Source organism: Trachymyrmex septentrionalis, unplaced genomic scaffold (assembly GCF_001594115.1).
Source record: "Trachymyrmex septentrionalis isolate Tsep2-gDNA-1 unplaced genomic scaffold, Tsep1.0 scaffold136, whole genome shotgun sequence".
NCBI classification, from domain to species: domain Eukaryota; kingdom Metazoa; phylum Arthropoda; class Insecta; order Hymenoptera; family Formicidae; genus Trachymyrmex; species Trachymyrmex septentrionalis.
Genome location: NW_017304503.1, coordinates 438,286 through 463,524, shown reverse-complemented (window position 1 = coordinate 463,524; position 25,239 = coordinate 438,286). Strand labels below are relative to the sequence as shown.

General features: G+C 26.6%; 2 protein-coding genes across 3 annotated transcripts in view; both read right to left on the bottom strand.

Annotated features, from left to right (window-relative positions):
- LOC108757287 (venom protease) overlaps nt 1-8,983 on the bottom strand; it is an 11,056-nt gene extending 2,073 nt beyond the window's left edge. Inside the window, exons 1-7 of one of the 2 annotated variants that reach the window (XM_018501760.1) lie at nt 8,911-8,983; nt 6,629-6,711; nt 5,172-5,309; nt 3,147-3,473; nt 1,647-1,745; nt 1,365-1,510; nt 607-757 (exon numbers count right to left, since the gene is read on the bottom strand). In XM_018501760.1, the coding sequence (XP_018357262.1) occupies nt 607-757; nt 1,365-1,510; nt 1,647-1,745; nt 3,147-3,473; nt 5,172-5,309; nt 6,629-6,686 (919 nt within the window). In that variant the 5' untranslated portion in view covers nt 6,687-6,711; nt 8,911-8,983. Of the gene's footprint in view, nt 1-606; nt 758-1,364; nt 1,511-1,646; nt 1,746-3,146; nt 3,474-5,171; nt 5,310-6,628; nt 6,712-8,906 lie in introns of both variants that reach the window. The other variant, XM_018501761.1, reaches the window with a different exon arrangement.
- Nucleotides 8,984-17,004: 8,021 nt separating this feature from the next.
- Nucleotides 17,005-23,912, bottom strand: LOC108757286 (venom protease-like). Its single transcript, XM_018501759.1, has 6 exons — nt 23,810-23,912; nt 20,384-20,707; nt 19,618-19,920; nt 18,696-18,797; nt 18,429-18,580; nt 17,005-17,224 (listed from the first exon to the last, which is right to left on the bottom strand). The coding sequence occupies exons 1-6, from the start codon at nt 23,874-23,876 to the stop codon at nt 17,060-17,062; spliced, it is 1,113 nt and encodes a 370-aa protein (XP_018357261.1). The 5' UTR covers nt 23,877-23,912; the 3' UTR covers nt 17,005-17,059.
- Between the last annotated feature and the right edge of the window lie 1,327 nt (nt 23,913-25,239).

The following is a 25,239-nucleotide window of genomic DNA, read 5'->3' as shown; positions in this document are numbered from 1 at the left end:
AAAAATTTTCTTGGAAACATTTTCTTAGTAAAATCAGCAAATAATTTGTAAGTAATAACAATTGAAAATTCAAAGTTGATATGCGATATCCATCACAATGTGTCGTTTGTGTAACTTTTTTATTCTATGAGATTATATGTTACTATATAAAGTCTGCAATTTTTGTTTATAAAATATTTTTTAAATAACATATATTAGATGTACGTAAATAAATTACATATTAAAACATTAATTTTTATTAAAAATTTAACACTACTCATTATTTTAAAACAATACATTGAAAGGAAAGATCAGCTGAATATGGTATAGCATTTTTATTGGCTGCAATAGCCAATAAAAAATACGCTATACCATATTTTATCATCTAGATTATTACAGCAGCCAATCTTTTCTTTCAGTGTACGAATGATCTTTGTCAAACACCACCTTACCTTGATAAATGATTATTGTGACAATGTAATTTATTATTAAAAAAAGAGATCGTCTACATGTCGTAATAAAGACATATAGTTTTTAAAATTTATATAAAAAAAATTAACAAAGAAATCAAATTTTGATTTCTAATAAAATTTTGGTTTTAATTTTTAATAAAAAAAATTTCTATACCTATGCATTCCTCGATGAAAGGTAGGAATTCTGTAACTCTTGTATATACGCCTGGATAATCTTGGCGAGCGCATCCTATGCCCCATGATACTATTCCAACAACGTACGTCTTATTGCCATTTTGAATCATCAGTGGTCCACCACTGTCACCCTGAAAATCATGTCAAATCGTAAAAGAAATGTATTAGTAAAATGTATTAATATTTATGCAGTGTACACACAAATTATTAAAGATTTTCTTTCCTTTTTTTAATATTACGATTAATTTTAGAAATTAATCACTAAATTAAATTTATAATTTATAACAAATTTGTTTCCTTATAGTATATATTATAAATTAACATCATTAAATAAAAAAATCATGAAAACGTTCATAATAGAAGTTCGGAAATTGACAGAATTACACACACGCGCGCGCGCATGCACACACGCATACATTTAAGGAAATAATTTATAGTAAAAGTAACACTAGTGGTAATAATAATTAAAAAGGCAAAATTTAATTTAAAAATAATTAAAATTAAATACAAAATTATTGAGTTAATTAATTAAAATGTATAATGTATATATGTGTATATATATATATATACATATATTACACACACACACATACACACACACACACACACACACACAAATCAAGAATTCTTAATTTCTTTATTAATTTCTTCATTTGTTTGTTAAATTATTTACAGAGAGATGAAGATATGATGCAAATCTTTTATTAATTTTTTATAATTTTCTTTTTTTTTTCTTACCTGACAGGAATCTTTTCCAGGACTTGCTGCGCATATAGTGCGCTTATCAAGAACTGCATACGGTTGTTCACTGTAAGCATCTTGGCATTCTTCATTCGAAATTATAGAAAGTTCGGCTTCCATAAGTGTACTGGGCGATGTTCCGCCTGAAAAACAAATACGGATGAAACAAACTTTAGCGTTTTTAGAATACAAAGATTATTGTATTTTTATTGTCAGATTACAATTAGGCAAGAATTAATTCATTCCACAAATTACCAACAATAAGTAATTATTATTTACCTTCTTCAGTATATCCCCATCCAGCGGTGACAGCCATCTTCCCGTCTAAATTCTCATTTTTCACATTGCCTATCGGAAGACAAGCGGGAAGAAGTGTTGCTGAAAGTTTATAAAATCTATTAATCTATCATATTACGACAAGAAAAAAGAATTTGTGTCCTAAAATATTTAATTCTGAAGATTTTTATAACATAAGTCGACACACGTAATAATTTTGAAAATTTTATCGACTTTATAAATTTAATATCTATTTTAATGTACTGTGTATGTTTATAGAAAAGATACGATTAATGATAAGCTCTGCAATTTGTGTATCTGAATGTGATCATATCATTCTAATTTAAGGGTAAAAGAAGAAGAAGAATAACAATTAAACACTCGACTCTTTTACTTCTATAATTACTCTTTAAATGAGAAACGATAATATGTATTCATCAGATCAAATCATTAAGATTCGCATAGGATTTGAATGACTAGTTTGCAGGAGATCAGACTGAAAGTTAATAACAAATTCTCTAAGAGGGGAGTCTTGTGTAAATCACTAAAAAGAAGCTAGATAATTTTATAGAATTTTTTTTTTAAAACAATGTAGTTAATCTTTTTAAAGATTTTCTGCGTTTTATTACACATTTTTAAGTAAAGGAAAAATATTTCATTAAAAAACAATTGATTTAATTTATAGAGTTCATAACGAATATTGACGCAGCCTCCTTGCTAGAGTTGTAAATGCAAGAATTATAGTGCATTTTATACTCTGAGGCAATAATACACAATTACTTATTTTTTATGAAATTATTTTTTTAATAAATCAAGAAAATAAGAAAAAAATTGAAGATTAAGAAAAAGAAATACTTTAAAAAATATTATAATTTTATCAAAGAATTTTATTTAATTTATGAAATAAAAATAGTTTAAATTAATTTTATTATTTTATTAATTTTACAGATTCAGCGACAAATGTATTTGATAAACTTCATGTATTACATCGGTATAATTTGATTGATTTCTAAATAATCTTTTCTAATTTCTAGAATCTTTCTGGAATCGATGTCGATTCAACGTCAAAATCATCTTTGACGTCGATTCGACATCGATTCCATTGTCACTTCTCATTGGGAAGTGTATACTAGTTTAGCTGCAGATTTATAAACAGAAATGAGTAAAGAATCATGTATACTTACGCTCAAGAGATAGACAAAGATGCCTTAAAACTTTGTTTCGTAACTTTGGAAATTTTTTACATGTCTTCTATTGATTAAAGCAAAAACATTTTACGATTTTTTTTAAACCGGTTACACGAGGCTCTCTCTTTAAAAATCTTGGTAAAATTTAACTTATTTTTTACCTTTTCTTTTTATCTCACACTAAATAAAATTTCTTTATTTAATAAATTTTATATCACGCGATTTTGCTTAATACATAAGGAAAATATTGATTTTTATTCCTTCAAAAGACAAATATAACTTTGAAAACAAAATAGAATAGAATATAAAAACTTACATGTAAATTGTACCTCGCGATCTATTTTTAGAACCGCCACATCGTTCTCATGGGAGATGTCGTCGTATTCAGCGTGCAGCATTATCTCTTTGATGAGAACTTCAACCGGATGTGCACCATCGTTGCTGCTCTCGAAATCTAGATCGGCAATACGCGCTATATATTCCTCAGGAAAAATTGAAATAGGAAAATCATCAGAAAAACAATGAGCGGCAGTGAGGATATGTGTGTTAGTAATCAAAGTGCCACCGCACATCCACGATGTCCACTGCACACCAGGTGCAAAAGTCATCACAGTCCCAAGACGAACTATCCAAGGAAATTCACCTGCAAAATTAGTTTTTTATATTGATAGCTGCAACAATAATCATATGTTGAAACAAATACTAATGAACTACATTTATATAATCTTTTTTATAATTAAAAATAAGTACCTATTTTAATTATTAAATATATTCAATTTTATAATTCCATCATAATCTATTAAAAATGAAATGTATAGTAAGTTATGTTTATATTTCTCGAGATTAATTTACTCAAAAAAGTTTTTACTCTTAATTATTTGTATTGCAAAAGGACGCTGCAACATTCTCGCAAGAGAAAAATATAACGTTGATAAAAAAATACTCCTGCAAAGTATTTTAAAAATAAAAAAAGATTTTAAAGTTTCTATGAAAAATTGAGATAAATTTTTTTTGTAAAAAATTTAGAATTCTGAAACAATTATTTGATAAGCAATTGAAAAATGTGTCGTAACTTTGAATCAAGTGATGACGAAGTTGGGCAAGAACGATTGTAAACGGAAATTGTGAATATAATCAGTTATTAAATAATAGGCCAAATAAATGATCGATTTTGCACAATTGGATGTTTCAATAAAAAGAATAAGCGATTATTCTGCAAAACATGGGAGAAAAAATTAATTATCAGATCGTAATTAATAATACTCGCATAAAATTTATAAATTGACGACGTTTCTACTGATTTATACAGATACAAGCAAGTTAAGCCATGGCACAGAAAGTAAGATGTTATGTATCGTCTACAATGTGCAGTAGCAGTAATGATGTGATTTTAAGGTCGGTATTCATACTTAGTTCTTATATTCAAGATCGTTTTAAGATGTCACGGATCAATTAAAGGGCCACATTAGCGTCTTAAGACATTACTTAAAACGGTCTTGAAATAAGAATTGATTACGAACCGGCCTTAGACTAAGAAATTGATGATCTCAGCCAATTCTTCTCATTCAACTGTGATTGGTCAATTTCTTATTCTTAATTCACTACTGCTACTGTAGAATGTCATTGTAAAAGACATATAATATACGTGCTACAATTGGCAGTAGCAGTAGTGGATTAAAGAGTAAGCGTAGAAATCAACCAATCATAGTTGAATGTGAAGATAATAATCAACTACGATTGGAACACTTTCTACTCCTTAATCCACTACTGTTACTGCTCATTGTAGATCACATATAAAGCAGTGTTTACAATGAGATTTTGCTGCGTAAAACTTAAGCTTTAAGTCTCCAGTCGTAAAAAATTAATCAATTAAATGTGGAAAGAATAATTGTTGATGATCGGTCAATTTGTTATGATTTAAAGAATTAAAGCTTAAGTTTTACATCTTAAAAGTTTCATTGTAGACATCGCTTTAGATTTAAGCAGTAAGGTCAGTATGCGAATCGACTAACACACAATAAATAAAATCGTATAATTGATCGATTAGAAGCATAGAGATAGATAGACCGAGCATGCCGTGCAAGATATAGCCGGCACTATACTATATGTTGTCTATATCTATGAAACCGGCCTTTGACTGATTGATGAAACTGATTAATCGAATTTAAAAACAAATAATGTTCGATTCAATCGCGTTTAAAATAATTGGATAGCCCGTTGAGATGAAAACCGTAGGGAAAAATTCGACTGTCTCTACAAAGACCATCAGACTTTGATTAATCGAAGCAACATCGCCTACCACTATTTAAATGCTTCTTTATAATGAAAAAAATATTCATACCTAACTTCGCTTCTGTGCCACCAACGATTCTGTCTATCTGCACATTACTGATTCCGCACTGAGGTACAGACAAAGGATCGGATACAAAACTCGTGCTTTGACGAAGCTCTCGAACGCTTTTCAATCCAATAGTACTGCCTATAATAATAATAATAATGATGATAATAATAATAATCTTTATTGATTGGCCTATTGATCTAAAACCAAAAAATTTTTTATTTACATTAAATTTTTTGATTTTTCACATTCTCATATTCTTCGCCATTTCTCTTATTCAATTCACCGTCTTCTTTTTTTCTTCCTCTCCTTATTGTCTTTATTTGTGTGTATAGAAAATATGTAGTAAATATTAAATATTATATGTAGTAAATAATGCGTATCTGCGCGCGCGCATGTTTCAAAGTACGCTGTATGCTTCTTAATATTCGCGTCATAAATCAATGCGTAATCCGATTGAAAACAAACTCGGGTCATTAACTGTAGTTTTATGCTGACAATATTGCACGTGAATTAAAGTAAACATATAGATGTAGTTGCAATTCTAGGATATTCTATGTATCGCTTGATTATTGCTTGCATTTAAACCGCAATATTCGCGTGTTCCCAAATAGATTCTCTTTTATTTTTGAGATAATAGTGAGTAGAAGTGTTTTAATAGTTTCCTGTTAATAATACATATACGAATGCTACAAATTATGGAGTTGCAGCAGTAATTATGCGTAGTTCACCTTAAAGCTGTATTGTAGCAACCCTCGTTCTACTGATTTGAAAAATCTGGCCTTAATTATGTTCAGACAGTTCTATAATACGTTAATATTATTATAATTTCTCAGTAGTCTAACAAAAAAAAACATCAAAAAAATAATATAAAAAATTAGGTGATAAACTGATTTACCATCGAAAAGACACCAAAACAATTGTACAAAAAGAGAGAAGTCAGCGCGGTAATTGGAGCGCAATACCATTTTTTCGAAACTAATTACAATTTAATAACAGAACTAAAGGACTTTAACAGAATTAAAGGACTTTTCCTATACAAAATAAATAACAATAAATAAAGGGCAAAGTAAGAGTCAACACATTACAATTTAATATATCAAAAATTTGCGAATACAAATGTATATACCGCTCAGATACATTATGTACACCGAAAAGATATTATTCTATAATAATACCAACATTATGATGCTCGTATTTTTATTACGTAAACATCGGAACATGGAAAAATTAATTAATTCGTTATCTTGTTCAACTGCAATGTATACTTCGCATATATAAGTTTTTAAAACATTAATACGCATTAATGTAAATGGTAGGCAAATGAAAAATGTTTATCTACCAAGATAAACAATTTTTTAAATTATTTTGACATATTGGATTCATATACGAAAAAAAATTAAATGAAAAATTTGACTAGAATGGAATTGTAAGTTTTCAAAAAGATTGTAAAAGCATACCTTCAGAAAACGATAATATTAATGCGCACAGCAAACCGACGAATATAATAGTCCTCATTATGTGGATCACTTGTCCAAATATCCTAAAAATGCAAATATATTATATTATTTTATTATTTATTAATAGATATATTTATAAATAAGTTATTTGTAATCTAAAGTAGTATTCACATGAAATGTGGATTCTATTTTAAAACACAAAATGTTTTGTATCATACATGTTTTATTAAAGAGCATAAAAACTTTTTTTCAATTATAAATAAGAAAATATGAAAAATATAGAAAGCAGTAAAATTCGATTTTAAAAATTAATGAGCGGAGAGAGAATGGGCTAGAAGAAAGAATCCAGATTTATACCGATAAAAAGATATATTTGTGTTCTATTGAAACAAAAATTTGTATCAAACAGTATTTTGATTTAAAATTTGAACAGCTGAAACTTCGTTAAATATTAACAAAATTTAAATAAAAAATAGAGCTTTTTAAAACTTAAAAGCTTCCTACTTTTGAAAGATTATATGTCTGTTAACTTTCTGTAAGTTTGATCATTTTTACATATAGAAAATTGGTCAAAATAAGAATTATTTTCTTCTCACTCCAGACAGCATATTTATGAAAAATATCTATTATTCGTTTTGTGAAATGTTATATAAATATTTCATGCAACATTTTATATAAAGCATTCGAAATATTATTAAAAGATAAACCAAATATTTAATGTAATATTTAAGATAAATATAAATATTCCTGGTAAGTATTTTTTATCTGTCTTATTAAATATTTCCATAACATTTCCTATAAGATTTATAGTAAATATTTCATAATATCTATAATAAATATTTATGCTCTATGCAATCTAAGATGACAAAAATATGTAAAAATATTTAAAATAAGTTTTATAAATATTTATAAATATTTTGTAAATATTTTTCAAAAAATTTTGCGTGTTGTCTGGGTTGTCTATTATGACAAAAAAAGACTTATAACAATTTTAGACTTTTTAATGTGATAACTCCAAATTTTCTGTACGAAACTGTTTTAAAAAAATGTTTTTAAAATTTCTTATTACTGAGATACCGCGGTTAAATAAATGGAGCATGTGCTCCATTTTTGCTTTGATAGTTCATAGTTCCGTTAAAAAAATCATCGCATAATATAATTTTAAAAACAAATTCTTAACTTTGCTATATTGAATTGCCAATTTCTTTTCAAAAACATGTAAATACGATATGTATATTAATAAAGTAGCACTTATAAATTTTTATTTCAATTCAATATTTTATTAACAAAATTTACTATATTTTCTTAATGTATATATTGCAGAGTCTTAATATTAGGCATTACATATATAATTATTTCATTAAAAAAATATTATATAATATTGAATAAAAAGTTTTTAATTAAGTGCATCTTTTTTTATGGGTTTCGCAATGCTGTTTGCTCACCGAGCGATTGGTTATTATTTATGGATCCATAAGTAAAACCCAATCGCTCGATGAGTAGCTAGGCTGCATTCCAAAATCCATAAAAAAAGTGTTGCAACCTTCCAGTTGCTGACTGTACATAGTTACATAGTTAGTTCAGCCACAAAGAACAGATAATACTTTCGTATTATGAGTAAAAATTGAGATCGAATATTTGTTTGTGACGAAAGATAGAGACCATATTATTCAACCATATAATCAAATCTTATATTTAAAACTCTTTTAAGTCCAGACTTAATATAAACCAATCAGAGGGCAGTATCTTAAGTACATTATTTAAAATAAGAACGGACTATGAGCACCGTCTAGAAAGCAGTCTTAAAATAAGAACGGACTGAATACCATCTATAGATCATTTTGGTTGATCGATTGAAAAACAAAAAAGGAGTAATTAAAGTTATTAGCTTTTATGGCAAACTCTTTTCTTTTGCTTTAGTAGAGATAAGTTTCTGTTTACAATGTAGGAAATTTTGTTACTTCTGACAGGCAAGTATATAAATTTATCTTTAATGTGTCGAGCTTAAATTTTATCTGTGAAGTAAAATTCAAGCTCAAAATGTCTATTGATAGTTGCCACCAATAATGTAATAAAGACGGCATGGCAAGCAGAGGAAAGTAGAAACTATTTCGAGTGTCGTCTTTTCTTATTATGCTATAAATATTTAAAAAATTAACTTTTTTTACTAAAAATAATTTTTTTTCCAATATTAAAATTATTTATAATATTACTCAGTAATAAGAAATTTTAATATTAATTTCCAATATACTAAGTAAAGAATTATTATGTTACATACTTACACACAAATAGTACGAAGATTCGGGAAGACAGCAGTCGATTAATCAACAAGAGCTGTAATGAGGAATATTATTCTCGAACTGAATTGCTCCCTTCCGATGCATTCGTTTTATAACGAACAAAAAAGTAACAATGAGGAAGTAATTAATAGTCTAATTAACAGATAATGTTATATTTATTTTTTGTTATCTTTAGCAAAATGTAAAGTGGAAATATTGTAACACAGGAAGTGGTTGATAATGAAGTACATCATAAATTGATCAAAATTTTGCCGTATAATGAACAAAGAAGTAACGATGAGGAAGTAATTAATAGTTTAACAAATAATGTCACATTTATTTTGTATTATTCCGAGCAAAATGCAAAATGGAAACATTATAATACAGGAAATAATCAATAATACGAAATACATCATAAATTGACGAAATACGTCATAAATTGACGAAAATGATTGCGCTAAGATAATTCACCACAACGCAGCAGTTTTATTAGAATTAAGTTTTTAAATAATATTTGTTAAAAATTAGACAAATCCGATATAAGATATTTTATAATCATTATTTTAAGATCATTTAATTCTTTACTTAAAATTTTGTTATGCTAAATGTATAATATATTATATTTTTACATTAAAATTTAGAAATAATTATGCATTTTTATAAGCGTATTATGGATTAACTTGATTCTTTTATGAACAAAATTATATTTCTAAATATTTTAAACATAATACAATTAAAATATTTTTCTCGATTATTAAACAATTTCTTTCCAAATTTAACTTTGCAAATATATGTAACGTTAAGATAATTCGTCATGTTGTTACCGAAATACTATATCAAAATTAATTGCGTAAACAGTTCTTAATATTATTCTATATATTATTAATATTATTATTCATATTGTATATATTATTAATATTTTAAATATTTTATATAAATATAGTTTTTTTGTAAATATAGTTGTAAAAACATTAGAAAATGTTACATATATTTTACATTAAATGTTGTTGAAATAATATAAAGAGTGATGATTTTTTGCTTTTTGGAATGGAAGTTTTGGACCGACTTTTGGACGAATTGGCGGAACCTAATTAACAATTTAAAATTGTTTCGGGATTCTTCTAAAAACAGAAAAATAACAATTATTTGTTCATCAAGTCCAGGAAAAGTTATGAAAATAGAGATTTATTATTGATTATACCGATCCAATCATAAAAAATGTTTTTGAAGTTTTGTATTCTTATCTTTAAAATAAAATTATTTATACGTTTATATATGAAAGGTTTATAAGTATATATAAGTATATATATATATATTGAAAAAGAATATAATATTATAAATATCGAAAATATTTTTGATTCACGTAATACAGAGTATTTTAATTGTTCAAAAAAATAGGGAAGAGACAGAAAAATGTTTCAGACAAATAGTACATGGTTTGAAGGGGAACAAAGAACAGTTTCTCAAAAGAAAAATTTTTAAGTTTGTATAGAGATTATTTTTTAATGGAAGAGAGAGTTATTCTTTTAATGGAATTATATACTTTTTACATATATGTAATGATTCTTCTTATTACATTCTGTATATAAAAGGTAGAAGAAAAGTTAGTATATGAGCATTTATCTAAATAGTAAATGATAACAGATCATTTTTATTGTTGACTGAATAACGACATACCTTAGATAAAGTATTTCGAAATTCATAAATATCGTTATAACAAAGTTCTTAAAAAAATAAGTTATAAAAGTATTGTCGTTCCGTGCAGTAGTTTTTCAAGTAAAATAAGTTTGAAAACTGATTAATTATTTAGATTACGGTTTAATAGTTATAGGGTAAGGTTGCTGAAATCGCACCACTTTTTACTTGAACTACTGCTCATAACTTAGAAATTATGAAGAATATTCTTAAATTTTTTATAGCACAATAAACTGCACTCTTTCTTATGTAATTTCTTCAATTCTTTTGCGCTATTATAATGTTTAAAATGAGGATTTTTTCAGTATGGTGTGAACGATGAAATTTTCTAAATCCCGCCATATCAATATTCCTCATTTAAAACATTATAATAATGCAAAAAATTACATAAGAAAAGGAGAAAATTGTATTTTATTATGCTGTTAAAATTTTAAGAATATATTTTTCATAATTTCTGTAAAATATGATACTGGTATGATTTCTGTAAAATATGGTACTGGTATGATTTCTGTAAAATATGGTGGAACGCTTTGTCTAGCTTCGCATATCTCTATTTATTTAATGATAAAAAATATGGTTTATGTTATTAGATGCATTCAGGGATTATTCAATTCTCGTTTTACGTCTAATAAAAGATCAAGAGAAAACATAGAATAACATCAATAGTGCTAGTAGTGTCTCTCCGAATGCATCTAATAATATAATCGTATTTTTTATTATTAAACCGTATTTTTTTATTAAATAAATAGAGATGTACGCTAGACAAAGCGTCTCGAAATTTATAAATTAAATTATTATATATAAAAAAAAAAGTTATAAAAGTATTTGCGATTTGTCGTGCAGTAGTCTTCCATGCAAGTAAAATACCATAAGTTCAAAAATTGACCAATTATCTAGATTACGGTTACATAGCCTTAGTAGGTTTTGTAATACAGATAAAGTTAAAAACTGGCCAATTATGTTATAGATTACGGTTAACGGTGAATGAGGCCATTTAATCGTATTTATATCAGCTAATTTTCAAACTTTATCTGTACTTTAAAAACTATTAAGACTATTTAACCGTAATCTAAATAATTGATCAGTTTTTAAATTTATTTTACTTGCACTATACTGCACGAAACAATAAATTATAAATACTTTAATAACTTATTTTTTTAAGAATTTCTTGCTGCGATATTTACGAATTTCGAGACACTTTGTCTAGCGCTATTCATTCAACAATAAACAATACAGTTTATGTTATCGTTTACTGTGACTTGAACCATTCTTCTTTCTCGATATAAACTGTACTTCGCATGCATTCCGACTTAGGGCACAAAAATTGTCGTAACACTTACTTAGAGACTTAAGTTGTAGACATAAGTAACGCATAAGCTTTGAGGTATGATATACGATTTATTGCCGTCTCTTGGAGACACAGCAACAAGTTGTACGTCATACACAAAAGCTTGTGCGTTACTTACGATTTACAATTTAAGTATAAGTAAGTGTTATAATAATTTTTATGCTCAAACCCATAGACCAGTCTTCACGCCTTAAGCTAAATAGATCGCTTTTCATTCATTTCTTTACACTTTTCTTTATGTTTTTTTCGCTATAGCACCTTCTACGGCTCAGATGTCAAATTTAATATGAGTCACCACTGCTCCTACTAAATATACTCGATACCGACATACCACTTTGTTTTTAGCTAATATTATTTAAACAAAAGGTAAAAATAATATAATATGCAATATAACTTTCCTCTATCTTTACTAGTTTATATTTACTAGTTTATATTTGTGAGAGAATCTTGATAGAAATTTTTTACTGAAATTGTAATAAATAATAACAAAATATTACTGAATTGCATATTGAAATCTGTATCAATTAACACATTTTAGTATTATTTAATTAAGATTTCATTAATAATTTTATATATAAAATATTAAAATTATGAAGAATCCAGTAAATTTCAAAAATGAAACTCAAAAAGTAATAAATTTATGAAAAATTGTTCATATTGTGAGGACTATCTATATCTAATAATCTAAAGACTATTTAGGACTGTCAAACGAGCGCGCCTCATTATGTACACATACATATATTTACTGAACATTCAAATATGTAATTCTTGAGATAATTTTATTATTTTGCAAGATTAAAATATTTTAAAATATTATTAGATTTATTAGTTTCAGGTTTTAAATATTTTTCAAATATTGCTAAAAATGTTTTTGAAAAATGTTTAAAAAAATACGTCTTTGCTAATTGAATCCTTGAGTAAAAATATTAATCAATTTGTTAAATAATAATGGTGCATGGATATCATATATCATGTATCGCATCAATGTAAAGCTAACAATACTTTATACTATAAAAATAATGTATAACAATTGTAGACAATGGAAGTATTTCATTATATAGATAATTATTACAGGAAGGTGATCGATATCGTTATCACTTCAATTTGGACGATATTTTTTAAACAAAAGCTGAAAATAAAACTTTAGAAATATAAATATAACAGTTGTACTACATCTTACTTTTTTTTATGTAAAAATAAATGTTTAGTGTAAAAATGAAAATAAGAGGAACAATCTCCATAACTTTGATCTTAACAAATGTTATCTAGGTCATGATCTTGAATAATATCCAAAAGGTTTTAGCCGTCTCGCATCGGTTGGATAATACGCGCAGTTAATACCGGCGGTACTTTCAAGCTTTATAATTAAAAAAATAGTTAATGGAAAACCATTTCATTATAGTGTCTTGAAGAGCTTTTTAAATAAGCTACATATATGTAATGAAAAATAGGGAGAATTTCATTTAAAAAATTCAACGTAACCTTAGGTCAAGTCAAGATTACTTTAAATTCCCCTTTCGAATTTTACAACTTTTGTCTGAAATATTGTTTTTCTCAAATCTCGTGATTTCCAGAAATTAGCTGTTTTAATTAAAATGAGATTGTATATGTGTTTGTATTGTTATGAATTATTGTATTATACTATCATGAGCTTCATTCAGTCTAGTAGTTTAATTTATTCTTTTATGATTTTCTACAAAATTGGATCAACTAACAGTTATACTCTCACACACTTCTATAATATTATAGTAATAAGTAATATATAGTACACTTTTTGTTTTATCTACACTCATCAGAGATATATTTTATATTTTTTGTAGATTACTTGCTTATAACAACGATGGTAAGCCTACTTTAATCACAAACTTTGATTAATTTATCGACGATTAATTTATTAAATAATGCTTGTATCTATTTTATATTAACAATAAGATTTTGTATTATTAAATTAATTTTGTTGTTGTTGTTAGAAGAGATTAGATTACAGAATTATATTAGAAATTCTGTTTTGTACAATCCCAAGCAGAACAACAAGTCATTATAATATCAAAATGATATCAACATGACTCCAAAATGTCATTTATGATTCATTTTAACGTCAATTTAACATCATTTTAATTGACGTTGCTATGACTTATTATTCTACTTGGAATTCTGCCGATTAAATTAATCATCAACTAAGGTAATCAAATTTTCGTTGAAATCACTTATAACACTAGGATTTTGCAACTTTTAATTTTTTCCAAAAAGCACTACCGATCTCTAATATACTACACACACCTTTCTTGCAACAAGTTCTGCTTATTTCCAGACAAAGAATGAAAAGTTACTTTTTAAAAAGTTAAGTTATTATCTCGTTACTCATTACCGAGTCAAAAAAGTAACTATATATATAATTACCGTTATATTAATTACTGATTCTCAAAAATAATGCGTTTCTCTTACCATTTCTTATAAAGTAACGATTCGTTACCTTTTCGTTACTTTTTTAATGCTGAAATAAGACCAGTCAAAAAATTTTACAATTATAAATTTTTCAAATATAAATTTAAAATATAAAATGTAATTATACAAAATAACTGTAATTTGTTACCGTTATCGACGAGATACTAAAGACCTCTGTGTATTCAGATACGGTAAACGCTAAAGTTACGTTATTTAGTGGAAAGTCGAAACTGCACATATGCAATTCGTATCTGGATGTACGGTATTGCAAAAACTTCCTATTGTTAAAAACGGCCAGTCTTACGAAAGTTCATGCAACTGTTAAAATTTAAATGACTATAAGAGAGACTAAAAAACTGATAATATAATAGTACTAATTTTATGATTTATTAGTTTTGTAAACATGTATATACGTTTAAAATCCAATAATACTTAGTTAATTTTTATTTAAAACTGTTATTATAATGTTATCATCCGAGTTTGATTAAGAGAGAAGATAACTGTACAGAGAAAAAAGTTGTAATTTTGCAGCAATATATAAAATATTATAAGTATTACGAACATATATACTTATTTATGCAGCACTTACGTAATAAAAAAATCATGAATTTAATAATAATTATCCAAATAATATATTTATGTTAATAATTGCAAATTTATATCAATTGTCGATAATGTCACCGTTCTTCAATTATTCCCAGACCTTTGGCACTAAACTGTATTGTGCAGTCAATTTCATTCCGCCTACGTAAGTATTATATTTAATATTCTACGACCATTCAGAAATAGTCGTTAGTTCTTATTTATACAAATTTTTTTTTATTTACCGGTTTATAAACCACTCAGAAAGTCCTACTTCCCATCCCTTCTGCACTAGGTACAGACAGTGAACGGTCATTGATGACAGAGCTCTCGAAATACCTCGAGAATTCATGTCGTTCTCACGCTCAGAGAAGAGGACTGTTACTCATCGTCGTGGTTACATCAACTCCCATGTTAGGGAGGGAGAATGAGATCAACTCCTACAGAACTGATCCTGTGAAGCATGATCTTAAGATTTCTATCTTACAATAGCCATATTTATAATACTAGTGAAGGTAATTTAAAAACGAGTAACTTTTAGTTACCGTTGCCCTCTATCAATGAATTTGAGAAACAACTGACTTATCCGTTTCTATAAATAGGATTCAAAACTGTTATCATTCTACAGTTCTAAAGTGAGTATAATGCTGTAAGGCGCAGACGTCACATTAAACTTCATAATTCTAACTTTAAAAAAAATCGATTTTTTTTTAAATTAAAATAAGAAATAATTAATATCCTTATATAATAAGAATTTTATCATCCTTATTATTATACGAGTATAGGGATATTTATTATTTCTTATATAAAGATGTTTGTATTTCTCTAGACTTTAGACTATATAATTTTTATTTAAAACATTTTTTAAATAAAAACTGCTTTCCTTTTTATTTTTAAGTGGGTGTACGGATGTACAAATACTTTATATATTAAACATATGTATATGAAAGAATTTATTATGATGTATCCTAATTTTTTTATTATTTCAGTAAATAAAAATTTAAACAAATATAAATATAAATCAATTTATCTAATTGATTTATATTGAGATGACTTATATTTATATTTGTTTATATGCTTATGTCCTTTTCCCATATAGATTAAATACCCAAGCAGAACAACAAGTCACATTAAACGTCAAAATAACATTAAAATGAATCGAAAATGATTAAAAAATTACTTTTAATGATCATTTTGAAATTATTTTGATATCATATTGTAATAACTTAATATTCTGCTTGGATATCCGATTGATCAATTTAAATTAAGGATTAATTTAAAGTATAAAAAAGTATTTATCTATAAGTATTTATTTATAAAAAAGTTTTATTTAGTTAATTTAGCAATTTTTTATGATTGGATTTATATTTCACAAATTACAAATAAAATGATTATGGAAGGTTTATTCTATCTATAATACAAGGAAGATTGTTCATACCACAATAAAGTTCACGCAAAAAATGTAATTTTCAGAATTAATGTGAAACATTAACAAAGAAACAAAAAGTTTCAACTTTTTAAAGCAAGATATTAGGTTGAGTAAAAAGTCATCGCGTATTTTTTAGCTCAAAGTTGTATATACAATATCTTCGTCAATAATGAATGAAATTCAAATTTAAAAAAAGGGTTTTAAAGCTTGAAATCTCTACTTTTAAAAGCTTATCACATTTTTTAAGTTTATATGAGTTTGATAATTTTTACATACCAAAAACTACGAGCTGAAAAAGACGAAAAATTTTCTTCTCACTTTGTGGATTTGTAACGTGTCCAAAACGAATTTGAGAAAATTTTCGATTACCTATCGTGAAAGCTTGATACTTTCCCTACAAAATCGTTTTTTTTAAATATTCCTACGACTTTTGATTACTGAGTTATCGCGGATTAAATAAAAGAATTATTTTGACTTTAATTGCTCATAACTCCATTAAAAATTGTCGTATCGTATAATTTAAAAAAGAGATTTTTAAAGCTGAAACTTTACTCTATTAAGATATATTTATATTGTTGGTAAGAAAGTAATTGCGGTTTTTACTGATGGACGTCTTTTAAAAAAACGCGATGACTTTTTACTTAACCTAATATTTATACTAATTGACTCGTGATGAAATCTAGAAAAGCCGTAACTTTTGTATAAACGCCTGGAAAACCTGGCTCAGCGCATTTGAAACCATATGATACTATTCCAACAATATAAAACGTTTTTTGATTTCGAGAATCAGGAAACATCATCGGTCCACCACTGTCACCCTGAAAATTATTTTGCATCGTAAGAGAAACGCATTAATAAAATTGTATTTATCCAATAAACACCAATTAAGAATAATATAACATCAATATTAATTTCACATTCAACATAAATGTTAAAATATACATATATCTAACAAAAATGTTAAAATATATCTCGAGTGTTACATAATATTTACTTTATTGAGCGTGAAATTATAACATATTGATGTTATGTTACTTTTAGTTGGGGTTTATTTGATTATCTAGCACGCATACAAATTATTAAAAATTGATCCTTTTTTTTCCCTTTTTAAATCTTAATTTTGGAAATAGAATGGTTGCATTATATTTATATACAGGATGTCCTGAGATAAATTTAAATGGCCAAACTTTGGAAGTGTGTAAGAGATCGATAAACTAAGAAAAAAGGTTCTTAAGAGACACGCTCGTTCTTGTAACATTTTGAAGAAAATCACAAACAAGACAAATAGTAATAATTTTCATTTTTGTATTTATTTATTATTTAGTCATTCATATTTATTCAGTGTCACTTGTAATGCAGATATTGTTCAAAATGTTGATCTCTTGCGACAACGCAGGCATCTTGTACGAACAGCTCATGTTGTAGCAAAACACTTATTTGGTCTATGTAGTAATGATTTGTCGATTCACGGCACTTTCCTGTTTGGTAATCGACGTACATACTCTTACACTGCAAGCATTATCGTTGAAGTCATAGAAATAATATTCACAAAATAATATTCTGCTTTGAAAACAATAATATTCCAAAAATTACGTTTTGTCCTTTTTTGCAATTTTCTCTTTCAAAATGAAGCAAAAACGAGCGTATCTCTAAAGGACTTTTTTTCTTAGTTTATTGATTCTTATATACGCTCCCGAAGTTTGGCCATTTAAATTCGGGACACCCTATATATTATACATATTATATTTATATATTAATACGAGTTTGTTTCTCATTGTATGTTATTAATATCATTAAATAAATAAATAAATAATGAATGCATACACATCAGTAAAGATTCGAAAATTGATAGAATTATACAAACTTACAATAAAGTAATTTTACAATAAAGGAATATAGTGTAATAATTAAGAAGACAACACTTTATTTAAAAAGAGAGAGAGAGAGAGAGAGAGAGAGAGAGAGAGAGAAAATTTTTTATTAACTGTTTATATCATGATTTTAGTATTTCTTTTCTCTCACCTGACAAGCATCTTTACCACCTCGAGAAAATCCAGCACATAAAATGCGATTGTCAATCACCGTTGTCGGAAAATTCTGAAAAGCTGTTTTGCATTCTTCCTGTGTCCGTACAGGAATTTGTATTTGCAAAAGTCGACTGCTTGTTGGTCCGTCTGAAAAACAAAAAGCAGTAACAAACTTAGCGTTTTTCTAGAGTAAAAAATATTATTTATATATTTGTCATTAGGTTATAATTAAGCAAGATTCAATTCATCTCACATTACTTACGAAAATAAATTGATCCCCATCCAGCAACGAGAGGATATGTCCTCTCTAAATCTTTATTTCTGATAAAATCGTTTATCGGAAGACAAATGGGATGCAGTAATTCTAAAAGTTTATAAAATATTAATCTATATTACGAGAAAATATTAATCCATATTACAAGGCAAAAGAATTTATATCCTTATACAGTAATAACTAATTTTGAAAATTACGTATTCAGTAATTGGTACTGTTTGTTCGAATATTGCAACACACAACTACAGACTGCCGCGAGGCCATAACTACGTAGAGCGTGAGCAGACATTCTTCACCAATCACAGTGTAAATACGGCTGTGCCAATGTTGATTTATATATACATAAAAAAGTTTATATTTAAACCACTCTCGTAATTTAATTTTAAAGTCTTATCGATTTTATGAACTTAATATATATCTATTTTAATAATTTTATAATTTTTTATAATTTATATAGGAAAGAGATATGACTAACAATAAGTTCACAAGTTGTATCTTAATATAACGATGAGTGCTTGTATACCGAAAGTAATGATTGCAATGACAGATTTGTGTGTGTGTGTGTGTGTGTGTGTGTGTGTGTGTGTGTGTGTGTGTGTGTGTGTGTGTGTATATAGAGTATTCGAATTTTAATTATTTTATCTATTTATACAATTCACACTTTAATAATTTCCAAAGGGTCATACTTTGATCTCAATCTGCAATGATGGTAATCACATTCCTCTGTGGCAATAGAAGAATTTACCCATTGTACGCTGAGAGAACAGAATTGATACCAATTATATATATATATATAAACGAATGCTAATCTCTCACACCAATCAAATTTCTTCATTTAATCAATTTTGCTAAATGTATAAGGGAATTGTTGCCTTTTTTATAAAAAATAGAATAGAATAAAAAAGCTTACGCGTAAAGGGTACTTCGTGGGTCGTTTTTAAAACTGCCACATCGTTTGTGTAAGTCTTAGGATTGTAGTTGGGATGTACTGTTTTCCTTTCGATCAAATCTTCAAACGGAGTTGCCCCGTCGTTGGTGCTATTCAGATCTAAGTCACCAATACGCACTTTGTACAAATCCGCCCGTCCATAAACGCAATGTCCAGCGGTAAGTACGTGTCGACTGGAAATTAAAGCGCCACCGCAAAGCCATTTTGGAACGTTTGGATTTTTTGAGTTTGTGTATCCGAGAACAGTAATCCAAGGCCAAGCACCTGCAAAATTAATTGATTATCGACGATTGTACGTATAATCAAGTGTCAGAACAATATATTATGGATTTCAGCCACCTTTATAATTATTTCTGTAAATAAGTAAATACCAACATTTTAATTATTATACTTAAATTTTAAAATTCTATCAGAATCTATTTTAAATGAAACATATATAGTTACTTATATTTCTCGAGATATTAATTTATTGGAAAAAAAATTTACTTTTAATTAATTGTAATATAAAAAGATACTTTAGTATTTTACAAGGAAAAAAATATATAAAATTGAAATGTTCCTGTAAAATATTTTAAATATAAAAAACAAATTTTAAATTTTCTACGATAAATTGAAATAAATTTTTCTTTAAAAAAAAAATTAGAATTCTGAAACAGTTATATGACAAACAATCGAGAAATGTGTTGAGACTCTGAATGTTCTCCCATAATGTAAAAATGATTCGTACCTAATCTAGCTGGAATGCCATTAACGATTTTAGTTAATGTTCCATTACTGTATCCGCAGTAAGGTGGATACAAAGGACCGTATTGAGTGTTCGTGATTTCTCCATTGCCTTGTAAACCGTTATCCGTATTGTCTGTATTTTCACCATCGATATTGGATGGACAGCAAACTCTAGGATCACTACCTTCAAAACCGCAAACGGAAGCACGGAGAAAATTGCCTACTTGCGGATTTTGCGGGTCCGATTTCAGGAGATTGAGTAACATCGTACACGATCTGATATTGATGCATGTACCGAGCTGTCCTTCCGGATTTTCACATGTATCTACCAAAATTCGAATTTAAAAAATTAATACACGAATTATAATAACGCACTTACGATTAGTATGGAAGTTTCTTCGAGATATACTAAAATAATTTGTGTTCCCTTTTTTTAAGTACGCATCGATATAGCTTCAGAAGAATTTTTGGTTATAATGAAAATTTACAATCGTGATTTTATGAATTATATGCTTAAAAAATTTCTCATGATATTGATAAAAGTCAACTGTTTACATGTCTAATACAAAGGTTTTTAGAAGTATCGACACTAATCACACATTCGTTATTGATCAATAGCTTTTATTGTCAAATAAGATTCACGAGATGAGATGTTTGATTTCCTCTATCTATTTTAGGCTCTTATTATACTCGTAGTCATTCAAATAAAATCTCATCTCAAGAGTATATATTAGATAAAATATTTAAAATATAAAGTTTTATATCTTAAAATATAGTCATGAAACTAACTGTCCGAACAGTACGCAATATTGATGATTCTCAAGTAGCAAACTGACGTCAAATGACGTAACGTTTTAATGAAATACACAAGTCTTCAATAGGATACTATTAAAACGTCATCTTGCTACTTAGGTTTTTTTAACTGTTGTCCAGGTTAAAAATTGTAGCTTTTACACACGCATTATGGCATTAATAAATAATTTATATTTATATTTGGATTAATTGTAAAACTGCAGTGAGATGTTATATGAGCATGGAATCATTTTTACGTAAGACAATCGTTTAAAGAAATAATCGATATAATGATGCATTATCCAGATAATTAGTTTTGTGATTGCAGATGATTCCATAATCATATTTTAATTAAACACTTTTAATTTATTAGCGCCAGTTGATATCAAATCTTTTTTTATAAATGTTATATATCATTAAAGTTAAATAAATAATAAAAATAGTATCACTTGGGTTTTAAAATAATGAAAATAGAACCGCTTATGAATTTTATAATTTACTACAATAGTTCGCACAAAACGCTCAAAATTACAATATTCAGAACATCGTTTTGTGTGTGTGTGTGCGCACGCGCGCGCGCGTGCGCACACACACACACACACACACACACACACATGTACATACTGCAAGAGAGAGCGAGAGAGAAAGAGAGGGAGAAAGATAAAAAAATGTAAATTCTTCTTCTTCCCTAATTCAACAAAGACAACATTTATTAGATTTTTTTTCATATAAGGATATTAATATAAGGATCTTACAAATATATTAAAAGATATTTTCATCAAGATATTTATTAATTATTATTTACTGTCAAATTGCGATCTTTTTATATTTTAAGAAACTTATTGCATTTATAGCAGAATTTAAAGTCAGACCCTTTAAAATTGCTTATTGTATGTTATAACTATGATTTCTTTATATTAGATCCATTGATACAATTATATAACTATTTATTGTATGAAATAAGGTACTTTTTTCCGGTAAATTATATCTATATACTTTTTGTTCATATTAAGTGCTTTACAAACGGCGGTTTTAAAACAGTCGCAAATTATTATATAACCATATCCGCAAATTATTTAATTATGATTCAATCATGTTATTAGGTTGAGTAAAAAATCATCGCGTATTTTTTAGCTCAAAGTTGTATATACAATATCTTCGTCAATAATGAATGAAATTCAAATTTAAAAAAGGGTTTTAAAGCTTGAAATCTCTACTTTTAAAAGCTTATCACATTTTTTAAGTTTATATGAGTTTGATAATTTTTACATACCAAAAACTACGAGCTGAAAAAGACGAAAAATTTTCTTCTCACTTTGTGGATTTGTAACGTGTCCAAAACGAATTTGAGAAAATTTTCGATTACCTATCGTGAAAGCTTGATACTTTCCCTACAAAATCGTTTTTTTTTTTATTTTCCTACGACTTTTGATTACTGAGTTATCGCGGATTAAATAAAAGAATTATTTTGACTTTAATTGCTCATAACTCCATTAAAAATTGTCGTATCGTATAATTTAAAAAAGAGATTTTTAAAGCTGAAACTTTACTCTATCAAGATATATTTATATTGTTGGTAAAAAAATAATTGCGGTTTTTACTGATAGATGTCTTTTAAAAAAACGCGATGACTTTTTACTTAACCTAATATATGCAATTAGAATATTTAATTAATTTTGATATTTGAAATAAAAAAATTGTGATGATTACTCATTCATTTTTTTGTATTAATGACTATTTAATTTATATTATATATTACAAACTGTTTCTTAATTAGGTATAAACATACAACAATCTTAACAATTTATTATTAATTAATAAGAAATATTTATACAATGGAATATTTAAAAAATCGATATTTAAAATTGCAATTTTTAAGTTATGAAAATTTCTATTAATCAAGATTTGTATTATATTTAATTAAAACTTCTAGTTTCTTGAAAATAACTGTCTTATTTTTTTTCCAAAGTACGATTCCAAAAATGTTTTCTTACTGAAATTTTCAATGTTTATTTAAAGTAAACGTGAGTTTACGTCATCTTATATACATTTACAATAACATTATACAGATCAGTTCTAATTGTCATAACTTATGATGATGTTTTTTTCTCAGAAGTATCCGATCGCCAAGAAGAAGATACAGAATGTTGTAACAGTCAACCTTCACCAAACATACTTGAAATTCTCGTTCTCTCGATTTGAAGGATCTGGCCTTGGCCGTGTTCGTACAGTTTTACGTCAATACTGTGATTTCTCGATAGTCTATGTAACGGAAAAATATTATAAAAAATTTCATTACACGATAAATTGATGTACTATGATATCATTTTATATTAATACCGACATTACTGTGTGATGATAATATCAGTATTATATAAGTATCATAATAAGGAAAATGTTATCCATTCATGTACCTTTTTCTATCGTAATGTATACTTTGCATATTATAAATTTTTAAAATATAAGAATTAATTACAAATAGGTATACAGAAAATATATGTCTAGAAAACTAAACGCATTTTTTTTGGATGACATTTTGATATATTGGATTTCTCTACAAGAAAAACCTAAACAAAGCTTCTGACGAGATTATAATGGAATCTGTGTAGTTTCGAAAAGATGATATAAAACATACCTTGAGAATGCGTCGACGGTATTAATGTACTTAGCAAACCGATGAATACTAATATGATAGTCCACATTATGATTTCGCTTGTCTAGGTATGAATCTATGTCCTAAAAATACAAATGTACCACATTATTTGTTAATAAAAAAAAGTACAAGTAAATTGTTTGCATTCTAAAATAGATTCAATAATTAAATCATTACATAATGAATGTAGAATATGTTTTGTATTATATTTTATTAACTAGATCATAAAACATGCCCGATTACAAAAACATATCAGTAGAAACAGAGAAAAAAAAACAGAATATTAATTAACAAAAAAAAACAGTAGAAGGAATAAAAAGAAAGAGATTCAAAATTTACGCCAATAATATACCTTTATAAACAAAAAGAATGCAATATATCTTACTCTGTATTTATTGTCGCTTAATAAATCTTCGACATTTCTTGTACTTAAAATATTAATTCCTTCTTGTTTTTATTAATGAACACACATTCTTTTATAAATAAAATAAATTAAAAAATCTCAAAAAGCGATTTGTAATTACAATTTTGCTATTTCAAAAAATATTAAAGAAATATACATATATTAAAGATCCACAAATTATTACATTAAATTTAGTTCAGTTATTACACAAAAAACATATATATATATATAAAACATGAATTTATAAATAAATATTATGTAGATAAAAACATCACGATCTTTTAGACAATTTTTTAAAATAATTCTTTTGAATTGTTGCAAAATATAATTTCGCTTCCACATTTTAGATTAATTAATTAAATCAATAGATAATTAATATATATATATAAATATTATAAAAATATAAGCCACTCTCAACGGCACACATAAAATGTACATTTAAACATCATCAATATTTTATGTAAACGTAAAGAGAATCACACAAAATTTATACACATTTAATTTATGTGTCAGCTAAATAGACTTCTTCGTACTTTTTCTTGCAAACTTAACACATTATTGTCAAGTATAATTTCATAATTACTTATTTACAATAGTAATCCGTAAGAATTCCTTGCATATAAAGAAGAAATGTTGTTCAATTATTTACGCAAATTTTATTTTAAAGTATGACATTCAACGTTCTCCACATAAAAATAAGTGTCCTATTGATGTACTATACGACATGCAGACGTAAAATATGATACATAATTTAGAGTGTTTCTTTGATGATTACAATTTAGCGTACTTACTATGCAAAAATGTATATTTCCATGGGAAATGTAATTCGAAAATTTCACGAAATCAATTATAAAAATATCGGAATTTAACAGTATTTTGTAACGTATAAACGTTAGTAATGTAATGCCAACGTATTAAAAAATAATTAAGGCATCAGGAACTAAATGGATGAAAAACTTTCAAGATATCAATTTATGTAAAGACAAAAAAATGCAAATTATAGGTGAAA

Excerpts from the sequence above, each read along its gene's own strand:
- LOC108757286 (XM_018501759.1), bottom strand. The coding sequence starts at position 23,876 with ATGTGGACTATCATATTAGTATTCATCGGTTTGCTAAGTACATTAATA. Across the intron at positions 20,708-23,809 it reads ACCGTCGACGCATTCTCAAG|ATACATGTGAAAATCCGGAA; the intron begins GTATGTTTTATA and ends GAATTTTGGTAG. Across the intron at positions 19,921-20,383 it reads TGGCATTCCAGCTAGATTAG|GTGCTTGGCCTTGGATTACT; the intron begins GTACGAATCATT and ends TTAATTTTGCAG.